Genomic DNA, 21,621 nt, shown 5'->3' with positions numbered 1-21,621 from the left:
ATGCAAACAATAAGAGAAACACATTTCTCTTTAAAATACTGTGGTGTTTTTATGAACTTCTAAAGGGTGTATCTATCTTGTATTCATGGTTGACTTTTTCTTAAAATGCTTTTTCATGTTTTTAAAATGAAATGGTTGAAATAACTACAAATGATGCTGTGGAATTTTGAGTATAGTTTTATTTCAATGCAGTGTTCCATGTACATATATTTATAGAATTCCAAAAATAAATACTGTCCTTACGGTAAAAGAGGAAATTGTTAGGTTGCCTGCTAGGTAGTTGTGTTGCCACAAGTAAGTTCCAAAGGATATGTCTGTTCAAATGTCCTGTCAAAGATTCTGATTATATCCCAATTCATCAACATATTTTATAACTCTAACAAATGATATGCATTGCTCCTATACCCTAAGTATATGTTGCTTTATTCCAAATTACTGGGCTAAAAAAATAGGAAATCTACCTTCCCTTCTTCCCACATCAGCAAATGATTGATTGCTTTGCAATTAGCAGTAGAAGTTCCTAGACTCCAAGTGAATTAATATTGCTATGCTGCAACAAGGCTAATTGCTGCTCTGCAGATTTCCCCATTTCCAATAGACAAGAGTAGAAGATGATGTTATTACCAAATATCAAAATATTGAGTATCACTTCTGGTGTAAGCTTAAATTGTGCTTGAACTAACCAATTGGTTAGTAAAATATTCCTTAACTGCATGTTAATTACATAGAAAGATTCTTTAATTGCATGTTTGGCAAAATTTGGTAGTCAGTGATAGTACTGATTTAACAATTTTGATGGAGATTGAATTTCATAACTGGTTTTAATTAATTTAATCTAGTCTAATGAAACTTTCTCTCTCTCTCTCTCCCTCACACACACACACACACACACACAATCACAAATGTGTGTGTCTGTACACACAAATACATACACATTTCCCAATTCTTTGTTGCATCCACAATATCATACTTCATTGAATCCACAACTATAATTCCAATAGACAAAGGCATGTGTATTCACTGATTCTAGGGGCACAATGATTTAGCAGTTTAAAGATGCTGAGTTTGTCAGCTGGAAAACTGACAGCCTGGGTTCGAGAGCTAAGCACTGTGCAATAGGGTGAGTTCCTATTAATTGCCTCAGCTCCTGCCCACCTAGCAGTTTAAAAGCATGCAAATGCAAGTAGACAAATAGCTATCACTTCAGTGGAAAGATAGCAGGGTTCTATGCATCCCAATGAATAGTGATGTTGGCCTCATGACTATGGAAGTATCTTATTTATTTATTTATTTATTTATTTATTTATTTATTTATTTATTTATTTATTTATTTATTTATTTATTTATTTATTTATTTATTTATTTATTTATTTATTTATTTATTTATTTATTTATTTATTTATTTATTTATTTATTTATTTTGTCCAATGCACAATACATATTGAAGAGGATAGACATGAGTTATTATATATAAAGAAAGGATATAAAAGTCCAATACACAATGAGGGTTTTAGTGGGTATACAGTATATCAATATACACATAGTAAAATACATGATGAAGGTTATAGAGGAGATACTCATAGTAAAATATATCTAAGAAATAATAGAAAAGAAGATATAGGAATAGAATATATCAATGAAAGAATAGAAGAAGAGATATAGGAATAGAGGAAAGGTATATAGGAGATATAGGAGAGCAATAGGACAGGGGACGGAAGGCACTCTAGTGCACTTGTACTCGCCCCTTACTGACCTCTTAGGAATCTGGATAGGTCAACCGTAGATATAATGTTGCCTCCCTCTACTAAGAAATAGACATGAGAACCTGCTCTAGAGTTGGACATAACTGGACAGGAGAAACCTTTATCTGTCTAACCTTTCTATTCTTAAGTTCTGAGTGACTTCAAAAATGTGACCTAATTATTACTTTTAAGAGTTAATTGGTTATTTGAATTTTGGTGACCCCAGTAGAATAGCCATTTTGCAATTCACCACTCATTTTGGTTTATGAAAAGGCATTGCTCCCATAACAGATTCTTAAGGAATCCAACCATTTGTACGACTCCTTTGGCAAGAATGTATAATTTATTTTTAATCTCTGTTTTCTATCATCTTGGCTTCCCAATCTTCTCTGATGTAGGCCTCTTAGCAACACGATACATATATTTATTAGAAGATAAACAATTTCATAGCTGAATTGTTTGAACCAAGATGGATACCATCTGGACTGAATCTAGTGCTCTGTTTGTTTTCAGTATTTCAGGGGGGAAAGCTAAATATTCATATTTAAAACCTCTGTGGAAAACTTACTTCTTTCATCTTTCTTTCTGATTTTCCACAGCTAAATGTAAAATGTGTAAAACTATTTAAAGCTGAGGTTTTTAATTTTTATATCTTCTTAATATCCTGCTCTATGTCCATTGCTATTTTCTTCCAGTTTTGTATTTTTTTGCAAGTTTTTATTTATTTTTGTTACCATTTGCAAACAAATCCATTTCTCTAATACAGTGATCCCTCGATTAGCGCGGGGGTTACGTTCCAAGACCTCCTGCGCTAATCGATTTTCCGTGTTATAGTGGTGCGGAAGTAAAAACACCATCTGCGCATGCGCGCCCTTTTTTTCCCATGGCCGCACATGCGCAGATGGTGGAGTTTGCGTGTGGGCAGCGGGGAAGACCCAGGGAAGGTTCCTTTGGCCGCCCAACAGCTGATCTGCTCCGCAGCGCGGAAGCAGCGAGGAGCCGAAGATGGAGTTTCCCTGTTGCCCAGGCAAAGGGGAAACCCCATCTTCAGCTCCTCGCTGCTGCTGCACTGCGGAGCAGATCAGCTGTTGGGCGGCCAAAGGAACCTTCCCTGGGTCTTCCTGCTGCCCAGGCAAAGGGGAAACCCCAAGAGAGCCAAAAGAGCACCGGGCCGGTTGGTTCCCAACCAAAAGAGTTTACCCCGATTGTCCTCAGTGGGGGAAAACAGCGCGTCGACAGGCTCCCCATCTTCAAGAGAGGCGCGAAGGCTAGCCAGGATCCATGCAGAAAAGGCGCGCGCTCCCAGCCGCTGCGCCCCGCTTGGAGAGCAGCGGCGAGCAGAGCACAGAAGACGACGAGGCTTTCGAGGGCTCCAAGGCGGGCAGCGGCGCGTCCTTCGAGCACGCCGGCGGCGACCCCAAGCTGAAGGCAGCCACCACACACACACACACGCCGCCGCCGCCATCCACCCCGCCGGGTTCCCCGCTTGCTACCTCTTCGCCTTCTCCCGCCTCCGAGGCTGACCAGCCCAAGCCGCAACAGACACACACACACATACACGCACTCCCTCTCTCGCGCTCACACAGACGCACTCAGACAGAAAAGAAAAAAAAATCCCCAAAAGAGAGGGACAAGAGGCAGGCACAAAGCGGGGGCACAAGGGGAGCTGCCCGGCAGAGGTTGCTTTTTTCCTTCTCGTGGGCAAGTGGAGGGGGGGAGAGAGAAGGAAAGAGAGAGAAGGAAAGAAAGAGATGAGAGAGGGAGGAAGAGAGTGTGAGAGAGGAAGAAAGAGAGAGAGAAATGTAAAAAAAGGGGAGAAAAAAAGAGAAATGAGAAAATGATTGAAGCAGAGAATGACAGGAAAGAAAGAGAAAGAGACAGAGAAGTGACTCTTGGTGATGACGTATGACGTCATCGGGTGGGAAAAACCGTGGTATAGCAAAAAAACCGTGGAGTATTTTTTAATTAATATTTTTTGAAAAACCGTGTTGTAGCGTTTCGCACTAATCGAGACCGTGCTAATCGAGGGATCACTGTACATCCTTTACCACACTACCTACTGACCAGGTTGGGAGTCCTTTAGTCTTGATATAAATTTCTTGATCTTCTGAGTTTCTGTTATTGTGATTTTAAATAATTTTTCAAATAACCCTTCAGTTCTTGAAATGTTTTATATTTATGATTATTCTTCCAACTTCTCTGCTACCAGTTCCCTCTTAAAAAAATATGACTTTATTAGACTTGGTGGAAATGTTCCATGTATGCACACACGAACACACACACACACAAACACACAAATTAAACTTGACTGGCAGCTAGAATTTATTCTATAAAAGATAGAAAAAATAATGGACATATATTGATCATCAGGCTAAGCCTTAGTATCTGTGAATAATAAATGGAGGAATGTTACAGAAAATCAATCATTGCCATATGTTTTTTTAAAAACGTTGGCTCTATTTCATGTATTATAAGCTTCTAAAAATCCTAAAAGGATAAATTATGCAAGTGTATTCAAACAGTGTTTATAAGAAATCTGTCAGATAAGATATGACATAGGTGCAGTGATGGGCCACAATTCCCGGCGCCATGGGAATGGCACAGGATTTAGCTTCTGTGTATGCACAGAGGCTCATGAGAGGACATGCGATTTCTGGCTTTTTGCTCCTGTGAATGCACAAAAGCAAAAAAGCTGAAAAGAGTGAAAATCAGATAAGTAATCCCCCGCCGCCTGCCCCGCCCGTTTGCTCACTGTCTGCCTTCCCTGCCGCTCATGGCTACTCTGCTGCTTGTGGCTGCTTTGCTGCTCATGGCAGCTGCTGCTCGTGGCCCGAGTGCTTCCCCGCTGGCCGCCTGCCCTGCTGCGAGTGGCTTCTCTGCCATTCACAACCTGAATGCTTTCCTGCCGGCCACCTGCCTTACCTTTTGTCTCAGGTGCTTGCATGGGGTGTGAGAGGAAGATGGCATGTGGCCTGGGGAGGAGGCTGTGCAGCCCTGAGCTTCAGCCGCGTGGCATGTTCTGTTCTCTCCATGCCGCAGGCATTTGCCTGCAGCACGGGAGAGCAGAAAGCAAGCCACACAGCTGGAGCTTGGACAGGCTGTTGTTGCTGCTCAGCACTGCAGTGAGATTCAGCAGCTGAAACCTTGCGCAGACGTCCTTCCAGCAACGGGATTTGGGCAAAAATTGTCGGGTTTTTTGCTTCCGTGCATATGCGGAAGCATAAAAACCCTGGTAATTTTTATCGGAATCATGCTGATTGCACGTGCATGGCGTGTGCATGCCCGACAGCAATGGAACAAGGCTACATGCTCCATTTCCACCACTGGAACAGCATTCCCGCCATACCGGCTCATGGCCCATCCCTTGCATAGGTGGCAAGGTGTCTTATCTTAAACCTTAAAAATCAAATACTCATTAGGTATTAAAACCAAGACAAAGTCCACAGCTGATTTTTACAGCCTCACAATTTATGGAATTGAGACTTTGAAAGAGAGGCTAGGAATCTGTGGTTTTAACAACAGGTAACCAACAGTGAAATACTTTCTCTGAAAAAGTAATGGATAAAATGGATAGGAAAATTTAGAGATGAGAATCTGGGAGTGCTATAGTTTCAATTTAATTTTATTTGATTTTAATATTTTTTGCAAAAATGATATATTTCATATAATTAAGCAAAATTAATACACCACAGTAGACATATTTTTTTAACACAGCAGCAATCATTACATTTTTAATTCATTTATTTCCAAACCCTTTGGAGAGAGATAGCCTATACCAGTAACATCTAGTTAGCACAAAGATTCAAAAATTTGTTGCCAGTTGGACATGGCCTCTTGCTTTCCAATCCCTACTTTGAAAATTGATTTTACTCTCCTTTTCCTGTAAATGCTCTAATAGTTCCCTTTTACGGTAGTTTTGGCTACCTGTAGTGGAAAGATTACAATTTCTCAGTTATAGATATCAAAAATACAGGAAATTTCAGAGGCAACAATGATTGGCACCATCACAATGCCATTAAGAATTAGCATATCCCATATTCTAAGCACTTTTTTTTGCTCATTAATGTATAAATTGCATTTTTTTTGCTCATTAATGCAATTTATACCTTACTAGAATATACCACATCATATAAGGCCGTGATGGCAAACGTATGGTAAGCCTGCAACAGGTGGCACGCAGAGCTATATCTGAAGGCACGCAAGGCATTGCCCTGTGTCAACTCCACTCTGCATGTGCATGCTGTCCAGCTGATTTTCAGCCTTCTGGAGGGCAAGGTGTCTGTTTTTGCCTTCCCCAGGCTTCAGGAAAGCCTCCAGTACATATGAATGGCAAAAAAACCAATGGACCTGTCAGCTTCTTGGGTCATTTTCTGCTCTCCCCAGGCATCAGGAAAGCTTCATGAAGCCTGGGGAGAGTGAAAAACAGACCAATGGCCCTACCAGAAGTCTGAAGGCTTCAGTGAGGCCTGTGCACATGCGTGGGGGAGCAGTATGAGATGTTTGTGTGCACATGCACAGAGTGAAGGGCATTGCCCTATGGGTGTGGGCACACACACTTGCATTATCATGCACGTGCACGCCCTTTTGGCACCCAAGCAAGAAAAGGTTTACCATCATTGATATAAGACATTCAGAACAAATCGCCCACTGAAAGATAATGTAGTCGATGATAGCAGGTTTCAGCTCAATTACATGATTGCTCACAAGTTAGCTATACATGAATGTTTTGTACATTCTGAATCCTGGAAAAAACAAAAGATGGAATACTGAAAAGAAACCCCAATTGCTACATAGAGATGTAGTTGATATAGTTAACTTCTGACATAAATCGCTTTAACTGTGTTTAGTGCCTAGAAGGGACACATCTGGAAATTCATTCATGCCATTACTGGCTCTTTGATGAAAAAAAAGATGAGATATAAATTTGCTAAAATTAAATTAAATTGATGAACAATTAAGTCACTTCAGTTATTTTTTACAATTTGTTATTCTATTACTAAACAATATTAAAAACCCTTTTTTCTATTACATAGCTGTGTGGCCCTATTTTTTTCATTCAACAATAACACAGAGCCTAGGAACACATGCTACAAGAATATGCAATAAGTCATTTAGATTGTGAGTAAAGCAAGATTGTATGAAATAATTTTAATTCCATGTAAACTGTATTTGAAAATGACTGCACATTTTAAACAATCTGTCTGAGGGTATTAAAGCTTAGCAACTAAGTAGAAATATATTCTTCACACAACACATGAAGATGTATGCACATTTTCACATAAACATACACAAATACATGCAACCTAGTCTCAGTTTCAAAGTGATAATAAAATTTAGACATTTTAATCAAGAAATATGTTTAGCATTTATTAATCCAATAAAGTAATCTCATTATTTTTTATTTTTAAAATGTATTTTTGAATTGTGATTATTACAGAAATAATTTCACAGGTTATTTTAGTAGAAGGATACATATCCAATTAAACAACTGCTTGATCTGCCCATTCTGATTGTATACAATTTACTCTCTATCCTTGACAAGTAACTGACCTTTCTTCAAACATTTGTCTGGTGAAACCTGCAGAATATAATATTCAGAAAGTTTCCAAGTCTGGCCTCAGATTGTTGTACAGAATTATAGTCTAGTTCTAACTGACCATAATTAGAACATGGAATTTTCAAAATGTTTGAATGCACTTAAATCTTTACCTAACTTTTTATTTATTTTACGTACATGCATGCATAAATCACAGTGAGTAACAGTGAAAAATGAAAAAGTGATGGGCATCTGAGAATATTAATGAAATTGGCAATTATGATTAGAAATGTATTGTTAATCCTTTCACAGCAGTATGAATAGCATTTAAATTGTATGTGCTTTCAGAAATTCCTCATAGATAAAAAGGGAGAGGAGCACAATGATTTATATTACAAATTGAATATTTTTTCATAACTTTTAGATAATAAAATCTGTTATATGTTTGTTTGCAGTAATTTTGATTAAGTTGAAAGTCTAATTTACTTAATATAATTAACTTCTTTCGGGTATCTTAATTCTTTTGCTTGTAATAATCTTTCATCCCTTCCCTTTATAGGTTTGAAGGAAGTTCCAAAAGATCTTCCCCCAGATACTACTCTACTTGATTTACAGAACAATAAAATAACTGAAATTAAGGATGGAGATTTCAAAAATCTGAAAGATCTTCATGTAAGTTATAGTGAATCACACTGTGTTATTAGTGTTAAAGGGATAATGTACAAACACCTTCATCCCAATTTTACATCTAAATATGCATATGGCATATGTCATAACTTCTTTCAAGGTAATGAAAGCCTAATGCTGTGGGTTAGCAGAAAAGAGCAAAAAGTATGATCAAATGGGAGATGAAAAACCAAAGGAAATAGTCCAGACCAATCTGCTAGACCAGTGATGGTGAACCTATGGCACGGGTGCCACAGGTGGCACACAGAGCCATATCTGATGGCACACGAGCTGTTGCCCTAGCTCAGCTCCAAGGTGCATGTGTGCTGGCCAGCTGATTTTTGCACAGAAGCTCTGGGAGGATGTTTTTTGCTTCAAGAGAGCCTTCAAGGGAATGGGGGAGGGTGTTTTTACCATCCCCCGGCTCCAGGAAAGCATTTAGAGCCTGAGGAAGGCAAAATACAAGCCTACTGGGCCCACCAGAAGTTGGGAAACAGGCTGTTTCCAGTCTCCAGAGGGCCTCTAGGGCAGTGTTTCCCAACCTTTTTTGAGCCGCGGCACATTATTCATATTTTCAAAATCCTGGGGAACATTGAAAGGGGGCGGTGGGGGGGGGCGGGCTAAAGAAAAGTTTGGACAAAGAAAACCTCTCTCTTCCTCTCTTTCACTCTATTTCTCCCTCTTTCTCTCTTTTCCTTCCTTCCCTTCTTTCTCTCTCTCCATCCCTCTTTCTTTCTTCCTCTCTTTTTTGCTCTCTTTCTCTCTCCCTCCTTCCCTTCCTCTATGTCTTTCTCTCTCCCTTGCTCTCTCTCTCTGTCTCTCTGTCTCTCTTGCTATCTCTTTCTTGCTTTTTTCTCTCTCTCTTGCTCTCTCTCTCTCTTTCACTGTCTTGCTATATGTCTCTTTCTTTCTCTTTGCCTCTCTTGCTATCTCTCTTTCTTTCTCTCTCTTTCTCTCTTTCTCTCTCTCTGTCTCTCTTGCTATGTCTCTCTTTCTTTCTTTCTCTTTCTCTCTCTCTCTGCCTCTCTGCCTCTCTTGCTAAGCCGCCCCGAGTCTTCGGAGAGGGGCGGCATACAAATCTAAGTAATAAATAAAAAAATAAATAATAAATAAAATAAGTCTCTCTTTTTCTCTTGCTATGTCTCTCTTTCTTTTTCTCTCTCTGCCTCTCTTGCTATGTCTCTCTTTCTCTCAATCTTTCTCTCTCTCTCTTTCTCTGCCTCTCTTTCTTGCTCTGTCTCTCTTTCTCTGCCTCTCTTGCTATGTCTCTCTTTCTCTCTCTCTGTGCCTCTCTTATATGTCTCTCTGTCTTTCTCTCTCTCTCTCAGCTGACTGCAAGCGGGAGCCCTGACGGTGGCAGCTGGACGTGCTGCTGGACACCGTATATGCCAAGCCCGCAGCGCCAGCATGTACGACGTCCAGCAGCACGTCCAACTGCCACCGTCAGGGCTCCCGCTTGCAGTCAGCTGAGAGAGAGAGAGAGAGAGCGCTCCCTCTCGCCGCCGCCTGGAGCTCCCTCTCGCCGCCGCCATCTCCCCGCGACTGCCTGCGGCCGCTGCAGCCACACACCCCCGCGCTCCCACCGCCAGTGCCCTCCCGCCGGGCCACAAAGGACACTTGCCGCCGACGCCAGGGAAGCTCCATCTGGGCGGGGCGCTGCCGGTACTTCCGTCCTGGGGCTCCCGCTCGCAGCTGTCCCCCGGCTCCTGCTCAATGCCGCGGTTTTCGGCGCTCTCCTGCTGGGCCCCAAAGAAGGAAGGCGGGAAAAAGGCGCGAAGAATGGAGCTCTTCTACTTCCTGCCTTCCTTCTTTGGGGCCCAGCAGGAGAGCGCCGAAAACCGCTGCATCGAGCAGGAGCCGGGGGACAGCTGCGAGCGGGAGCTCCAGGTCGGCACCGGCAGCGCCCCACCCAGCTGGAGCTTGGCGGCACACCTGGCCATGTCTCGCGGCACACTAGTGTGCCGCGGCACACCGGTTGGGAAACGCTGCTCTAGGGGATAGGAGGAAGCTGTTTTCAACCTCCCCAGGCATTGAATTATGAATGTGGGCACTCGCACATGTGTGATAGCTCACACCCACATTCTTTCGGCACCTGAGGAAAGAAAGGTTTGCCATCACAGACCACTATGTTGTCTGTCTGTGTGTGTGTGTGTGTGTGTGTGTGTGTGAGAGAGAGAGAGAGAGAGAGAGAGAGATTTACAATTGCCAGTGGCAACACTAATATTTGATGTTTGGTAATAAGACAATTTTTAAATCTAAGGAATTTCATGGAATGTGTATCTAGGAATTCAGGGCTGCTAAAGTTTCCAGAAGATGGCCATTGTCCAAGAAAAAGCCTTTTTGTTTCCATGGCAAGTATACTTTGGCACATGCATAGCTCTTTTAATGTCTAAACTATTTAACATCTACATAAAGCTGTCAATTGAGGTTTATCTGGATCTTAAGAATGCCACGCCATCAATACATTGATGATAGGATTTTTCTTTCTCAAGAAATTCCTGAGGAGAAAGAGAAGTGTTCAGTTGGTATTTGCCAGTAATAGTGACTGGGTAAAGCTACCCTGTTTCCCCGATAGTAAGACACCCCCGATTGTAAGACGTATCGGGGGTTTCAGGGGGGTCGGCTAATATAAGCCGTACCCCGAAAGTAAGACATATGTCTTACTTTTGGGGAAACACGGGGGTATTGCCGGGGGGGAGCCCGATGACGTCGCTTCCAAGCTCCCCGCGCACCCCTCGCCTTCGCCTCGCCGCAGCGCCACCGCCTCTTCCCCGGCTTGGCAAAGCGAAGGACGGCGCTGGTCCGAAGCCAGCCGAGCGGGTGGCGGCTTGCAGCGAAGGCGCTCGTCCCAGCAACCAAGTCCTGCTGAGGCTCGGCTGCAAGCGGCCAGCGAGGCCGACCAGCTCCGAGGCGAGCGGCCGGAGCTGCGCCCTCCTTCGCCCGCCTCCTTTCCGGCAGGCAGGTGGGGCTTCCCAACTGCGCAGAGCGGCTCCTCCCCTCCAGACACACGCTTCCCTGACACGCGTCTGTGGCTCCATGCGTGCACGCCGCTTGGAGCCCTGAGGTTGAACTTGGAAAAGGGCTCACGAGGCTCCTGTCCCGCGGCTACCCATCTGGACTCTGGGGAGATGCCTTCGGGAACACGACCCTTTCAATTTTTTTCCAATGTAAGACATACCCCGAAAGTAAGACGTAGTGGGGCTTTTGGGGGTAAAAAGAAAGTAAGACACTGTCTTACTTTCGGGGAAACACGGTAATGCACCTTAATCCTATGCATGCATCACAGCAGTACTGCTAATAGATGATTTTATATCACTTTATTGGTATTTACTCTAAGAAATCATGCTTACCTGCATGACTCCAAAGACAACATAGAATTAAATGTACATACACATTATAAATGTTCAATAGCAAACACTTCTATTTATGTCCCCCATCTCTTTAAGAAGCCCTGAAAAAGGATAGGGAGAACTTCTTCCCTTCCAAAATTAATTGTGAATAAGAGTTTTCCTTGATGTTTCCTTTCAATAAGATTTTCTGGAAGAAGACTTCTTCCAGTAAATCTTATTGAAAGGAAATAGAAAGGAAAACTCTTATTCACAATTAATCTGGGGAAGTCATTACCATTAAGATTTTAATAGCTATTAGTATGCATACATGGTTTTAAGAAGGTTACTGTTACCAGACCTCCAAATATTAGTTACAAAGGAACAATAGTGGATAAGGGATATTTCTTCATCTACATCTTCCGTGACCACATGGTTAACTACTATGAAAAAACAGAATGTTGGACTTGGTCTTTCTGACAGGTCTGTTCTGACATTATTTGTTCTAATATTATTTGTTCTTACATTATATTGGTACTAATTTCCCTTCTGTTGGATATTAATCCATTGGTTCAATTTATGTTGCTTAACATTATATTATTTAGGCAACTATTGCCTAAATGTTCAAATAATAACTTTAGAGAGTCCTGATTTAAAATTCTTTAAGCTTCACAAGTCTTTGGATTGCTTCTAAGGATGATTAACACAGAATGTCCTATACAGCTGTTTCATATGAACAATAGGTCATTCTTATCAGAACGTCCTAAATTCTAATCCTAGATCCTAGACGTAGAATATATTAAAGAAGCAATGTGGCAGGGCATCACAACAATTCAATAGTGTCTGATGATATACATCAAGTCTAATACAAACCTAATTTAGTAATTTTTCATTCACATCACATATGAATAGAACCATTCTGAAATCAGCATGTTTCGGCATGCACGGAAGCAAAGAAATCTTGCCGAAACACGGGCGCACCTGCAGCTCCATGCACGATTTTGCTGCCTCCACAGATGCAACAGCAAAATCATACTGGCCGCTCAAGAACTTATGAGCCGCGGTGAGCGCAATTTAGCATTCCGGCTCATAGCCCACCGCTGTATAGAACTAAGCTACTAATATGTCAGCCATGTATAATTTCTCTGAAACTGGTCCAGATTGACTTGTAATTGATACTGTCATTACATGATCAAGGATCTTAAACAATTTTTTAAAAAGCATATGGATTTCAACTTGGAAAGTGCAGCTTGCTACAAGCAAATGCAGTTCAATTCACTTTTAATTGAGAGTGATGTAATGGAAAGGGTAGGATTACAATATAGGATAGGATAACAGTATTAATGCTGTTTTTATATTGTTTTTATGTATTGTTCTTGCTCATTGAAAGCCACCCTGAGTTGGGAGGCATGCAAGAATAATAAATGAATGAATGAATGAATGAATGAATGAATGAATAAATAAATAAATAAATAAATAACTTGTCTAATTAACATGTTGGTATCAGTGTCCAGCTTCTTTCCCATTCCTTCCTTCCTTCCTTCCTTCCTTCCTTCCTTCCTTCCTTCCTTCCTCCTTCCTTCCTCCCTAGAAAGAAAGACGGAGAGAGGAAGGGAGGGAAGGCCCTCCCGCCCTCCCGCCCTCCCGCCCTCTTTCTTTCTTTCTTTCTTTCTTTCTTTCTTTCTTTCCTTCCTTCCTTCCTTCCTTCTTTCTTTCTTTATTATATTTTTTAAAAAGAAGTCGCTTAGCAGTATTTATTTGTATTGTAGAAAATAAGACAATCCAAGCTCAGTAATGTTCAGAAATTGGTATTTTTAAAAGATTAGATTTTACTCTGCCAGTGAATGCTCTTGCAATTTTTTATCTTGGACTGAAAAGTATTCCTATACCTTCACATGCATGGTAAATGAATTTTGGAGGGGATGGCAGGTTGGGGGACACTCCTTCTAGTGCTGTTAAACTGTGCATGACCTTTTCTTCTCCCAAATGTGGCCATTGCTGCTTAGAACTGAGAATTAAAACCATATGCATATCTAGATATGCACAACAGACCCATCTGTAAAATATACTTCCTGTTTTCACTCATGATGAACAGGAAATTATATACATCAGGGACAGAATGCATTACAACACAAACTGTTCAAAATGGCAGTTTCTCCACTTTTTGCAGACACTTTCTCTCCTCACTTTTTCCCCCAGAGCTGTGTAGAACATTTTTATTTTCATTAATGTTCCTTTCTTTAACATGTGCTACTTTTACAGATATCTTGTGTATAACTAATGGTGAAAGAATTTCAAGTGGCTAAAAATCAAAGCATAAATAGAGGAGCCATCTGTTTTTCCCCAGTCTTGCAAATAAGATTTAGTGAAAAAAAATGTTTTGCAGCTGTATGACAATGGTTACTATTAAAAAAAAGTGAACTTGTCCATGAAATAGTATTGTTTCCTAAGTATTTCAAAGCTGTTCTCTTAATACTCAGGTGTATAATGAGGAAATAGGTAAGCAGAAATAACAGCTCAAGATTTATGTCACAGTTTCTAAATTTAGAGAAACAAAAGTAGTGGATTCATTTTGGAGCCAGTCAGAGTTGGCTAGAAGATGGGTGACCATGTAAATGTGTTAAATAAATAAATCCTGCTACTGATTGGTTGATTTTGTTGATATGTTGTTTTTATTCAGTGATTTCCAACTCATTGAATACTGATTTCCTTGTGGTCCAAATAAACCCGAAAACCCCTCTCCAATATTCTTCCACTGCCTTTTCATTAAGTTTTAGTTGACATGCCTTTATCACCTCCTAAAAAAAGCAGAATTGTCATGAGAGAGACAAAGTTTGGTTCCTGCTTGCAGATCAGAACTCTTTCATCATCAATTGTTTCTGAGAAGTTCTGCTGCAGGAATTTCTGTAAGAAATCTAATCATGTAGGGATGATATTGTGTAACCTTTTTGTTACTTTTAAATATTATATTCGTATCTTATATTTTATATGTTTGTCTGTTTCTGGTACCTTATTTAATTTTTCTTCTTCACTTTTTTAAGTCTTAGCATTTAGGTTTCATACAACTCATACAGAGCTTTTGCTGTAGATGGTCATTATTTTTGTATTTTTAAAATCTTGATGTCATTGACCATAATGGAATTTTGGGTTGAATGATTGGTTGTTCTTATTTTTCAGTTGTTTCCATCTGTTTTCTAGCTAGAGGAAAATGAAGTCATAACTATTGGTTTGTCAAAAACAGATCATGCCAGACCACTCTTGTTGCATTCTTTGACAAAGTGAAAAATCAGTGGACCAGAGAACTGCTCTAAGGAATTTAATAAAGTAGACTACAAACTACTATTTGATAAGATAGAAAAATGGGGATTAGACAGCATCACTACCAAATGGATTCCTAACTGCCTGATTAATTATACTCAACATGTAATCCTTAATGGGACTACATTAACATTGTAAGCAGTGATATACCCCAGGACTCTGACTTAGGCTCAGCACTTTTCAATATCTTCATCAATAATTTAGATGAGGGGAACTCATCAAATTTTCTGGTGGCACCAAAATGGCAGGAATAGCCAACACTCCAGAAGATAAGCGCAAGATATAGATATTTATTTATTTATTTATTTATTGGATAGATCTCGACCAGTGATGAAATCCATTTTTTAAATTACCAGTTCTGTGGGCGTGTCTTGCTGGGAGTGGTGTCTTGCTGGGCGTTTCAGGGGAAGGATACTACAAAATATTTATTCTAACCCTATCCAGGGGAACGATACTGCAAAATCTCCATTTCCTCCCCACTCCTGGAGGAAGGATATTTCAGAACCACCATTCTCACCCCACTCTGGGGCCAGCCAGAGGTGTTATTTGCCAGTTCTCTGAAATACTCAAAATTTCCACTACCAGTTCTCCAGAACCTGTCAGAACTTGCTGGGTTTCACTCCTGACATCGATAGACACGAACACTGGCTCCATGTAACAAAATAAAATTCAATGCTGAGAAAAGTCAGATTCTACATTCAGGCAAGGAAAACCAAAATGCATACTAGAATAGATTGCACCTGGCTCAATAGGAGTAACTGCAATACAGATCTTAGAGTCCTAATGAACAATCACTTAAATATGATCCATCAGTTGTGCTGCAACTGTCATAAAAACCAATTCAATCCTGTGAAGTGTTAGTACCACTTTGTAACAGCCTCGTAAGACCACAGCTGGAATATTGCATCCAGTTTTGATTGCCACAATATAAAATAAAGATGTCAGGATGCGAGAAAGAGTAAAGAGAAGAAAAACAAAGATGATTAGGGGATTGGAGGCTAAACATACAATGAACAGCTGAAGGAATTGGACATATCTACTTTAATGAAAAGAAGGACTGGGGTGACATGATTGCAGTGTTCCAGTATCTAAGTAGCTGCCACAAAGAAGGCAGGGCCAACCTATTCTCCAAAGCACCTGAAGGCAGGACAAGAAGCAAATAAAAGAAAGAACAATCTAGCTCTAAGGAGAAACACTGTAATTCTGTTTGTGAATTTTTCCTCACCCTAAGATCCAGATGTCCTGGACCTTCTTGGACATTACCAAAGCTGTGAAACATCTTCCTCCAGGCCCTAGGCCAGGATGTTTGTTGAGTTCAATATTCATAGTTTATAGTTTATAGTTTGCTATATTGCCTTGATTAATTTGTTATTTTTTTTAAAAATTAAAAGTCAAGAGTTCATTTAAAGTATTTATTTAAAATCCTTTAAAGTATTTATTTATGTGAGACAAAGTCTGCAAATGGTTGTTTTTGGAAGAGTGATAGGACAAAATGACTTTTTTATGAACAAAAGTTTCCTGGATTCAGCTCTATTGTAAGAATAATATAGAAGCCAGCAGTTTCTCAGGCCTAGGATATAAACATGTCTCAATTGCTTCCCAAGGCTTCTAAGCCACTTGACAAGCATACGTTCATTCAAGAGAGTTTGAAGTATAAATATGTAAGCTTCGGTTGTCTTTGGACCATACTGGGAAATCAACTGATGGACTTGATGTTTCATTCTTATTTGGAACATAGATTCTAAAGTAATCAAGTGAGGTCTGTGAATCTTCTGTCAAATTTATCTGAAACCTGTTTGGAGAAGGGAGGGTTTTGCCTTCTCTTTCTGCTCAAGATCCCCATGTACAATTGGTGGGTCACTGTGTGATACAGAATGCTGGACTTTATGGGCTTTGGCCCGATTAAGCATGGCTCTTCTTATGTTCTTATGAGATTTGTCTTTCAGCCCTAGCTATGAAGGACAGATTTCCCTAGGGCTGAAACAAGAAAGAAGGTTGAAGGAAGATAATTATGCAACAAATTCTCTTGTGGATAAAGAGACTGGAAAAGATGCAAGAAAATTTGAAATAAGCAAAGTATAAGGAGGACAGTTATTTAAATGCATAGATATTACAGGAAGGGATCAATATAAAACCAAGATGCTGAAACCTAGGGTTTAGAATAATTTTGGCACCTACTGGATAATTCTGTAAGATAAATCTATCCAACCAAGGAGAAGATGTGGATAATGCATTTTCACCTGAGTCAAGTAGACCATTATTTCCCTCCTCATACAGATTCTTACTGCAATCTACATTGTTCAAGCTATTGTGAAATATCGGGTTAACAAAAATGCTTCTATGTTATTCTTTCAACATTCCATTAGCTGAGACATTTCAAAATAAAAAGGTGCTTTCATAATATAACATTGTTATGGAAGTGGTGGATTTTTGTTTGTTTTTGTTTTGCAGCAGAGGCGGAATAACGACGCGGACACAGAGCTGGATTTAAAACTGGGTCATTTTTATTAATTAAATTATCATGAATTCAACCTAACATGGACCCGCAGAGGTCAACCGAATTACTTCTGGGGTTGAAATGATGTTATAAAAACTTCCGGGGCAACATATGGGCGTAGCTCCATGCTGATACAGGTGAAGTGGCCGTGCCTTCACCTTGATCCCAGCCATGCAATGCATGTGGGAGGTCTCACCGTCCAACCCCTTAAAGGGGATAGAAATGGACGAGACCCAAAGGCAGGTTCTCCCCAATTGCTCAGATCAATTTAAAGGCACCATGAGCCCTTGGAGAGAGTCTGCCAATCATCCTCAAAGATGCCCAATGGAGAACACGCAGTTGCTATACACCACCCAATTTCCGCCCCTAACCTGCCAACCCAATGACCAGAGGTAAGCCAATTAAAACTAAACGGGGAGCGAAGAACCCGCTAACCATCCATCCCACACCACAGTGTGGAATAGGCAAAAAAAAACGGTTGCAGAAAATACTGAGACCACCAAAAATTCCTATTTGCCCCCCTAAGGGTGACCCCAGTAGCACACTGAAAGATAGGGAGGGTGGGCGGGTGTTCGTCTGCTCGTTGTCAGGGGTGAAAAGGAAGCCCCGATCCTGCACAGCCCCTTTTATAGGGCTGGCAGGCTCCGCCCCTGGCAACGTCATCGGACTAGGCCGATTACCAGCAGGGCCGGGACCTTGTGAAATCTTCCAAAATGGCGGCTACGCCGGGAGCTGCGTCTCCCTGGCCCTGCTGCAAATCCGGGCCAGGGAGGTAAGTCACCAGCCAGGCATTTTACCAACTATATAGTTTATACCTGAAAAAAAGAAGTTTGTGCAGTCACAATTTATGTAATCATATTGTGCATTTTTGTGTTGAGAGAACAAGCTGTTGCTCCAGTAATTGTCCAGAGCCGTTGAGACCCAATTTTAAATATTCCTATTAGTTTTCTAGAGGGTAAAAACAATTCAGACATCGTGTGTTCTAGCTCTTCTCAATGTTTCCAAACTAGCAGAAATTAAGTTGATCAAATTTCAACTTCAAGCATTTTTAAGTGATTGAGGGGTAGAAGTAATAAAAAGCTGTGCCCAAGGAAACACCCTAATTGTGTAAGAATATTATTTACACTGTTCACTAGGGAAAAGTAGAAGTGCACAAATAGATTAATTTCTGCTATTAGGACTTGAATTCTGAATTTCTTTCAACTGAATATTTGTGTAATATATTTGTATTTCAACTGCAAAAGCACTTTCATTCTAGCCTTAATGGACTGTATAGAAACATTTTGTTTTATCACTGAAAAATTGTAATTAGTCTAAAATATTTTGTATACATTTGGTTCTCAATATAAAACCTAATTCAGCCATGTTAACATTCATTGTGTAAAGAGAGAGAGAGACTGACTTAGATGATCCAGCTTTGAGCCGATATTAGTAACTAAGATTCAAATTGTCACCAGGGGCTTGTCTTTGTGACTTATTGTGATCTATTTCAATTGTTAGTTAAATTATTGGATAAATGAATGAGAAAGATGTCCGAAATGCCTTTATTAGCTGGCATATCAGCATTCACAAAATGGCTAGCTATTACATATTACACAGGGGGAGCACTCTACTTTCAGCAGTTTTTCTTCCCCCACAGTTCGAAGGAAGAGAAATGAAATAAACCACCACTCTGTACAAAGAAGTATGTCTCTTCCCCTTTGGCTCAGATATCCCTGTTCAAGTCACTCTTCTCTGTTTCCCACAGGCCCAACCAATCAAATATCTGAAATATATTTGAAAATATAATGATGCTCTCTTTCACCTCAAGCTTCCACAGCATCACCAATCCTATAGCAATGAGTTTCTAGGCTGATAGGATATCACCACTGGCTATTTTTTTTGGGGGGGGGGGAGTCCAATGAATCTGGTTCAATTTTAGGTGTGTTTTAAAATGGAAGGGGATGTGATGGCTCGGAGGCTAAAGATACTAAGCTTGTCAGCTGGAAAAGTTCGAGACTGAGTGCCACATCACAGGATGTACTCCTATTATGTGCCCCTAGTTTCTGCCCATGTAGCAGTTTGAAAGCTTGCAAATGCAAATAAATAAATATGACCACTTTGGTGGGAAGGTAGCAGCATTCCGTGTCCCTCATTGTATAGTCATGCTGGCTACATGACAATGGAGATATCATCATACAATACTGGCTCACTCTGCTAAGAAATGGAGATGAACACCACCCCTTAGAGTCAAACACAGTTTCACGGGGAATAACCCTTATCTTTACTTTAAAAAAAATAAATATAGAAGGATTAAAAAGACTGATTATCTGGATGTGCCCTTAGCTTTCAGAGTTCTTATTAAGTGAGCTATAATTGAAATTGAGCTCTCATCCCATTTGAAAAGTTAAATAATATTTCTCAGCAGATTTTGTATCCTTCTTTCATTGAAATTTTGAACATTGAAGTGATTGTGATAGAGGCAGTGTCAAGGCAGAGTTAAAGTTACTTCCCTTCTGCCACAGTCTTAATCCAAGTATTTCTCCCACTCTGTTTGGCAGTTATTTTAAAATTTCAGCCAAACCACATTTCATTTTGCACTCATATAAATACTGACTGCTTAAATGTAGGACTGCCAACATGTACTTCAAAAATAAAATTCAAAACAGGACATTGGGAGATTAGCATACAAGCATTCTGGTGAATGTTTATAATCTTGCTTCTGATAATATGTTTCCTGTCTGGCATTAACAACTGTCCTACTTTACTATTCAGGCATTGATACTTGTTAACAACAAAATCAGCAAAATCAGTCCTGGAGCCTTTTCTCCACTCAAGAAACTGGAGAGACTTTATCTTTCCAAAAACAAATTGAAGGAACTTCCAGAAAACATGCCAAAAAGTTTGCAGGAACTGCGTGCACATGAAAATGATATTGTCAAATTAAAGAAATCTGCCTTCAGTGGACTGAATAATATGATTGTCATAGGTATGCAACACTACTTATAAATAAAAGTTTATAAGAGGAACTTATTAATAGGTAAAATGGAAAATAATGTTGAGATTTTAAGAAATCCAAACTTCATTAGAGCTTCTTCATTGGAATATTAAGGTAAATTAATATCACCTTAATTAATATTAAGGTAAATTAAAGAGAATTAAATAAATATGTCACAATTAATAGCATTGAAAAATGAGAAACGTTTTAATATATGAGATGTGTACTATGATTCATGCTGAGGTCATTAAACTGATGGTTATTGTATCATACATTGAATTCAGTGGTGGGCTATGAGCCGGAATGCTAAATTGCACTTGCTGCTGCGGCTCATAAGTTCTTGACGGACCAGCACAATTTTGCTGCTGCACCTATGAAGGTACCAAAATTGTGCACGGAGCTGCTGGAAAAAACTCACTGAAACATGGGTGCAATTTTGCTACCTCCATAGGTGCAGCAGCAAAATCGTGCTGGTCCCGCAAGAATTTGCAAGCAGCGGCAGCGAGCGCAATTTAGCATTCTTGCTTGTAGCCCATCACTGATTGAATTCTATTACCAACAGACATTTTGGTTTGCATTGAGATATAAATGTCAAGAATAACCAACTAAACATTTTAAATGATGTTCATGCTTACAACTTTTATACAATCTCAATCTACCTTGGAAGAATATTCCTTTTATGGTTTTGAAGCAACACTTTCCCTGTTCTCCTGAAACATTTAGTATACATACGTTCCTTGATGAAACTTGCTATCATGCACTCAGGGCAGAGTTCTCCTCTGCTTCCAGTGATCACATTTGGATGCCACAGGCATGCCCTTCTCTCCCAATCACTGGCTCCTACTCTTCACTGGCCAGTTTGGCTTGAGGTGGACAGGAAGTTGGCACCTTCTGCAGAGACATATGTTCACATAATGTCTACGTACGCTATGCAAATTATCATTCAAGAATTACACAACTCTTTATATACACCCATATAATAAATATTACATTTTAAAAGCATTAGCAAAGCAAAGCATATACTGTAAATCCAATAAATCTAATCTAATCTAATTACGTTTTTTTCAAATACATGACTTGTCATGTTTTGAAAGAGCAACACACCTGTGGTTAAATAAATAGGAAAAACAATATTTTATATGGAACAGATTAATATGGATTTGCTATAGGTTGCCAATTAATTTATCCCAAATGTAACCATTACATATTTCAAGATGTTTCTGCCAATTTAATTCCTTCCAGCCCTAGTGACTGGTCACAGCAAAAGCAGTTCTGCACATTCACTCAACTTCTCTATATCACATGCTAAGGAAAGCAATTTCTGACAGTTTTTCTCACTGGCTGGAAAAGAAACAAAGGTAGAGGACTCAACCAATCACAGCATTAAATTATCTACCAATTGAAGAAGCTGAGGAAACTGCAGGGAAATAATATTTTATTTTGCTAGTAAAATTTAAATTGTTAAGGTAATAGATTAAAAAAATTAAAGGAAGTGTTCTGAAAATATTATTTATTTCCTTGTTTAATGTTTTTGTTTACCATTTTCTATTATTATAAAG

The 21,621-nt window shown here is 39.9% G+C and overlaps 1 protein-coding gene across 1 annotated transcript in view; it reads left to right on the top strand.

Annotated features, from left to right (window-relative positions):
- The window catches only part of DCN (decorin), a 37,988-nt gene that overhangs the window by 5,380 nt on the left and 10,987 nt on the right, over window positions 1–21,621 (top strand). Inside the window, exons 3-4 of the mRNA XM_070755817.1 lie at window positions 7,838–7,950; window positions 19,840–20,053. Coding sequence (XP_070611918.1) covers window positions 7,838–7,950; window positions 19,840–20,053 — 327 coding nt within the window. The remainder of the gene's footprint in view (window positions 1–7,837; window positions 7,951–19,839; window positions 20,054–21,621) is intronic.

Source organism: Erythrolamprus reginae, chromosome 6, assembly GCF_031021105.1.
Source record: "Erythrolamprus reginae isolate rEryReg1 chromosome 6, rEryReg1.hap1, whole genome shotgun sequence".
Taxonomy (NCBI): Eukaryota; Metazoa; Chordata; class Lepidosauria; order Squamata; family Dipsadidae; genus Erythrolamprus; species Erythrolamprus reginae.
Note: the sequence above shows the minus strand (reverse complement) of the source record. Positions and strands in the feature narration are given on the sequence as shown.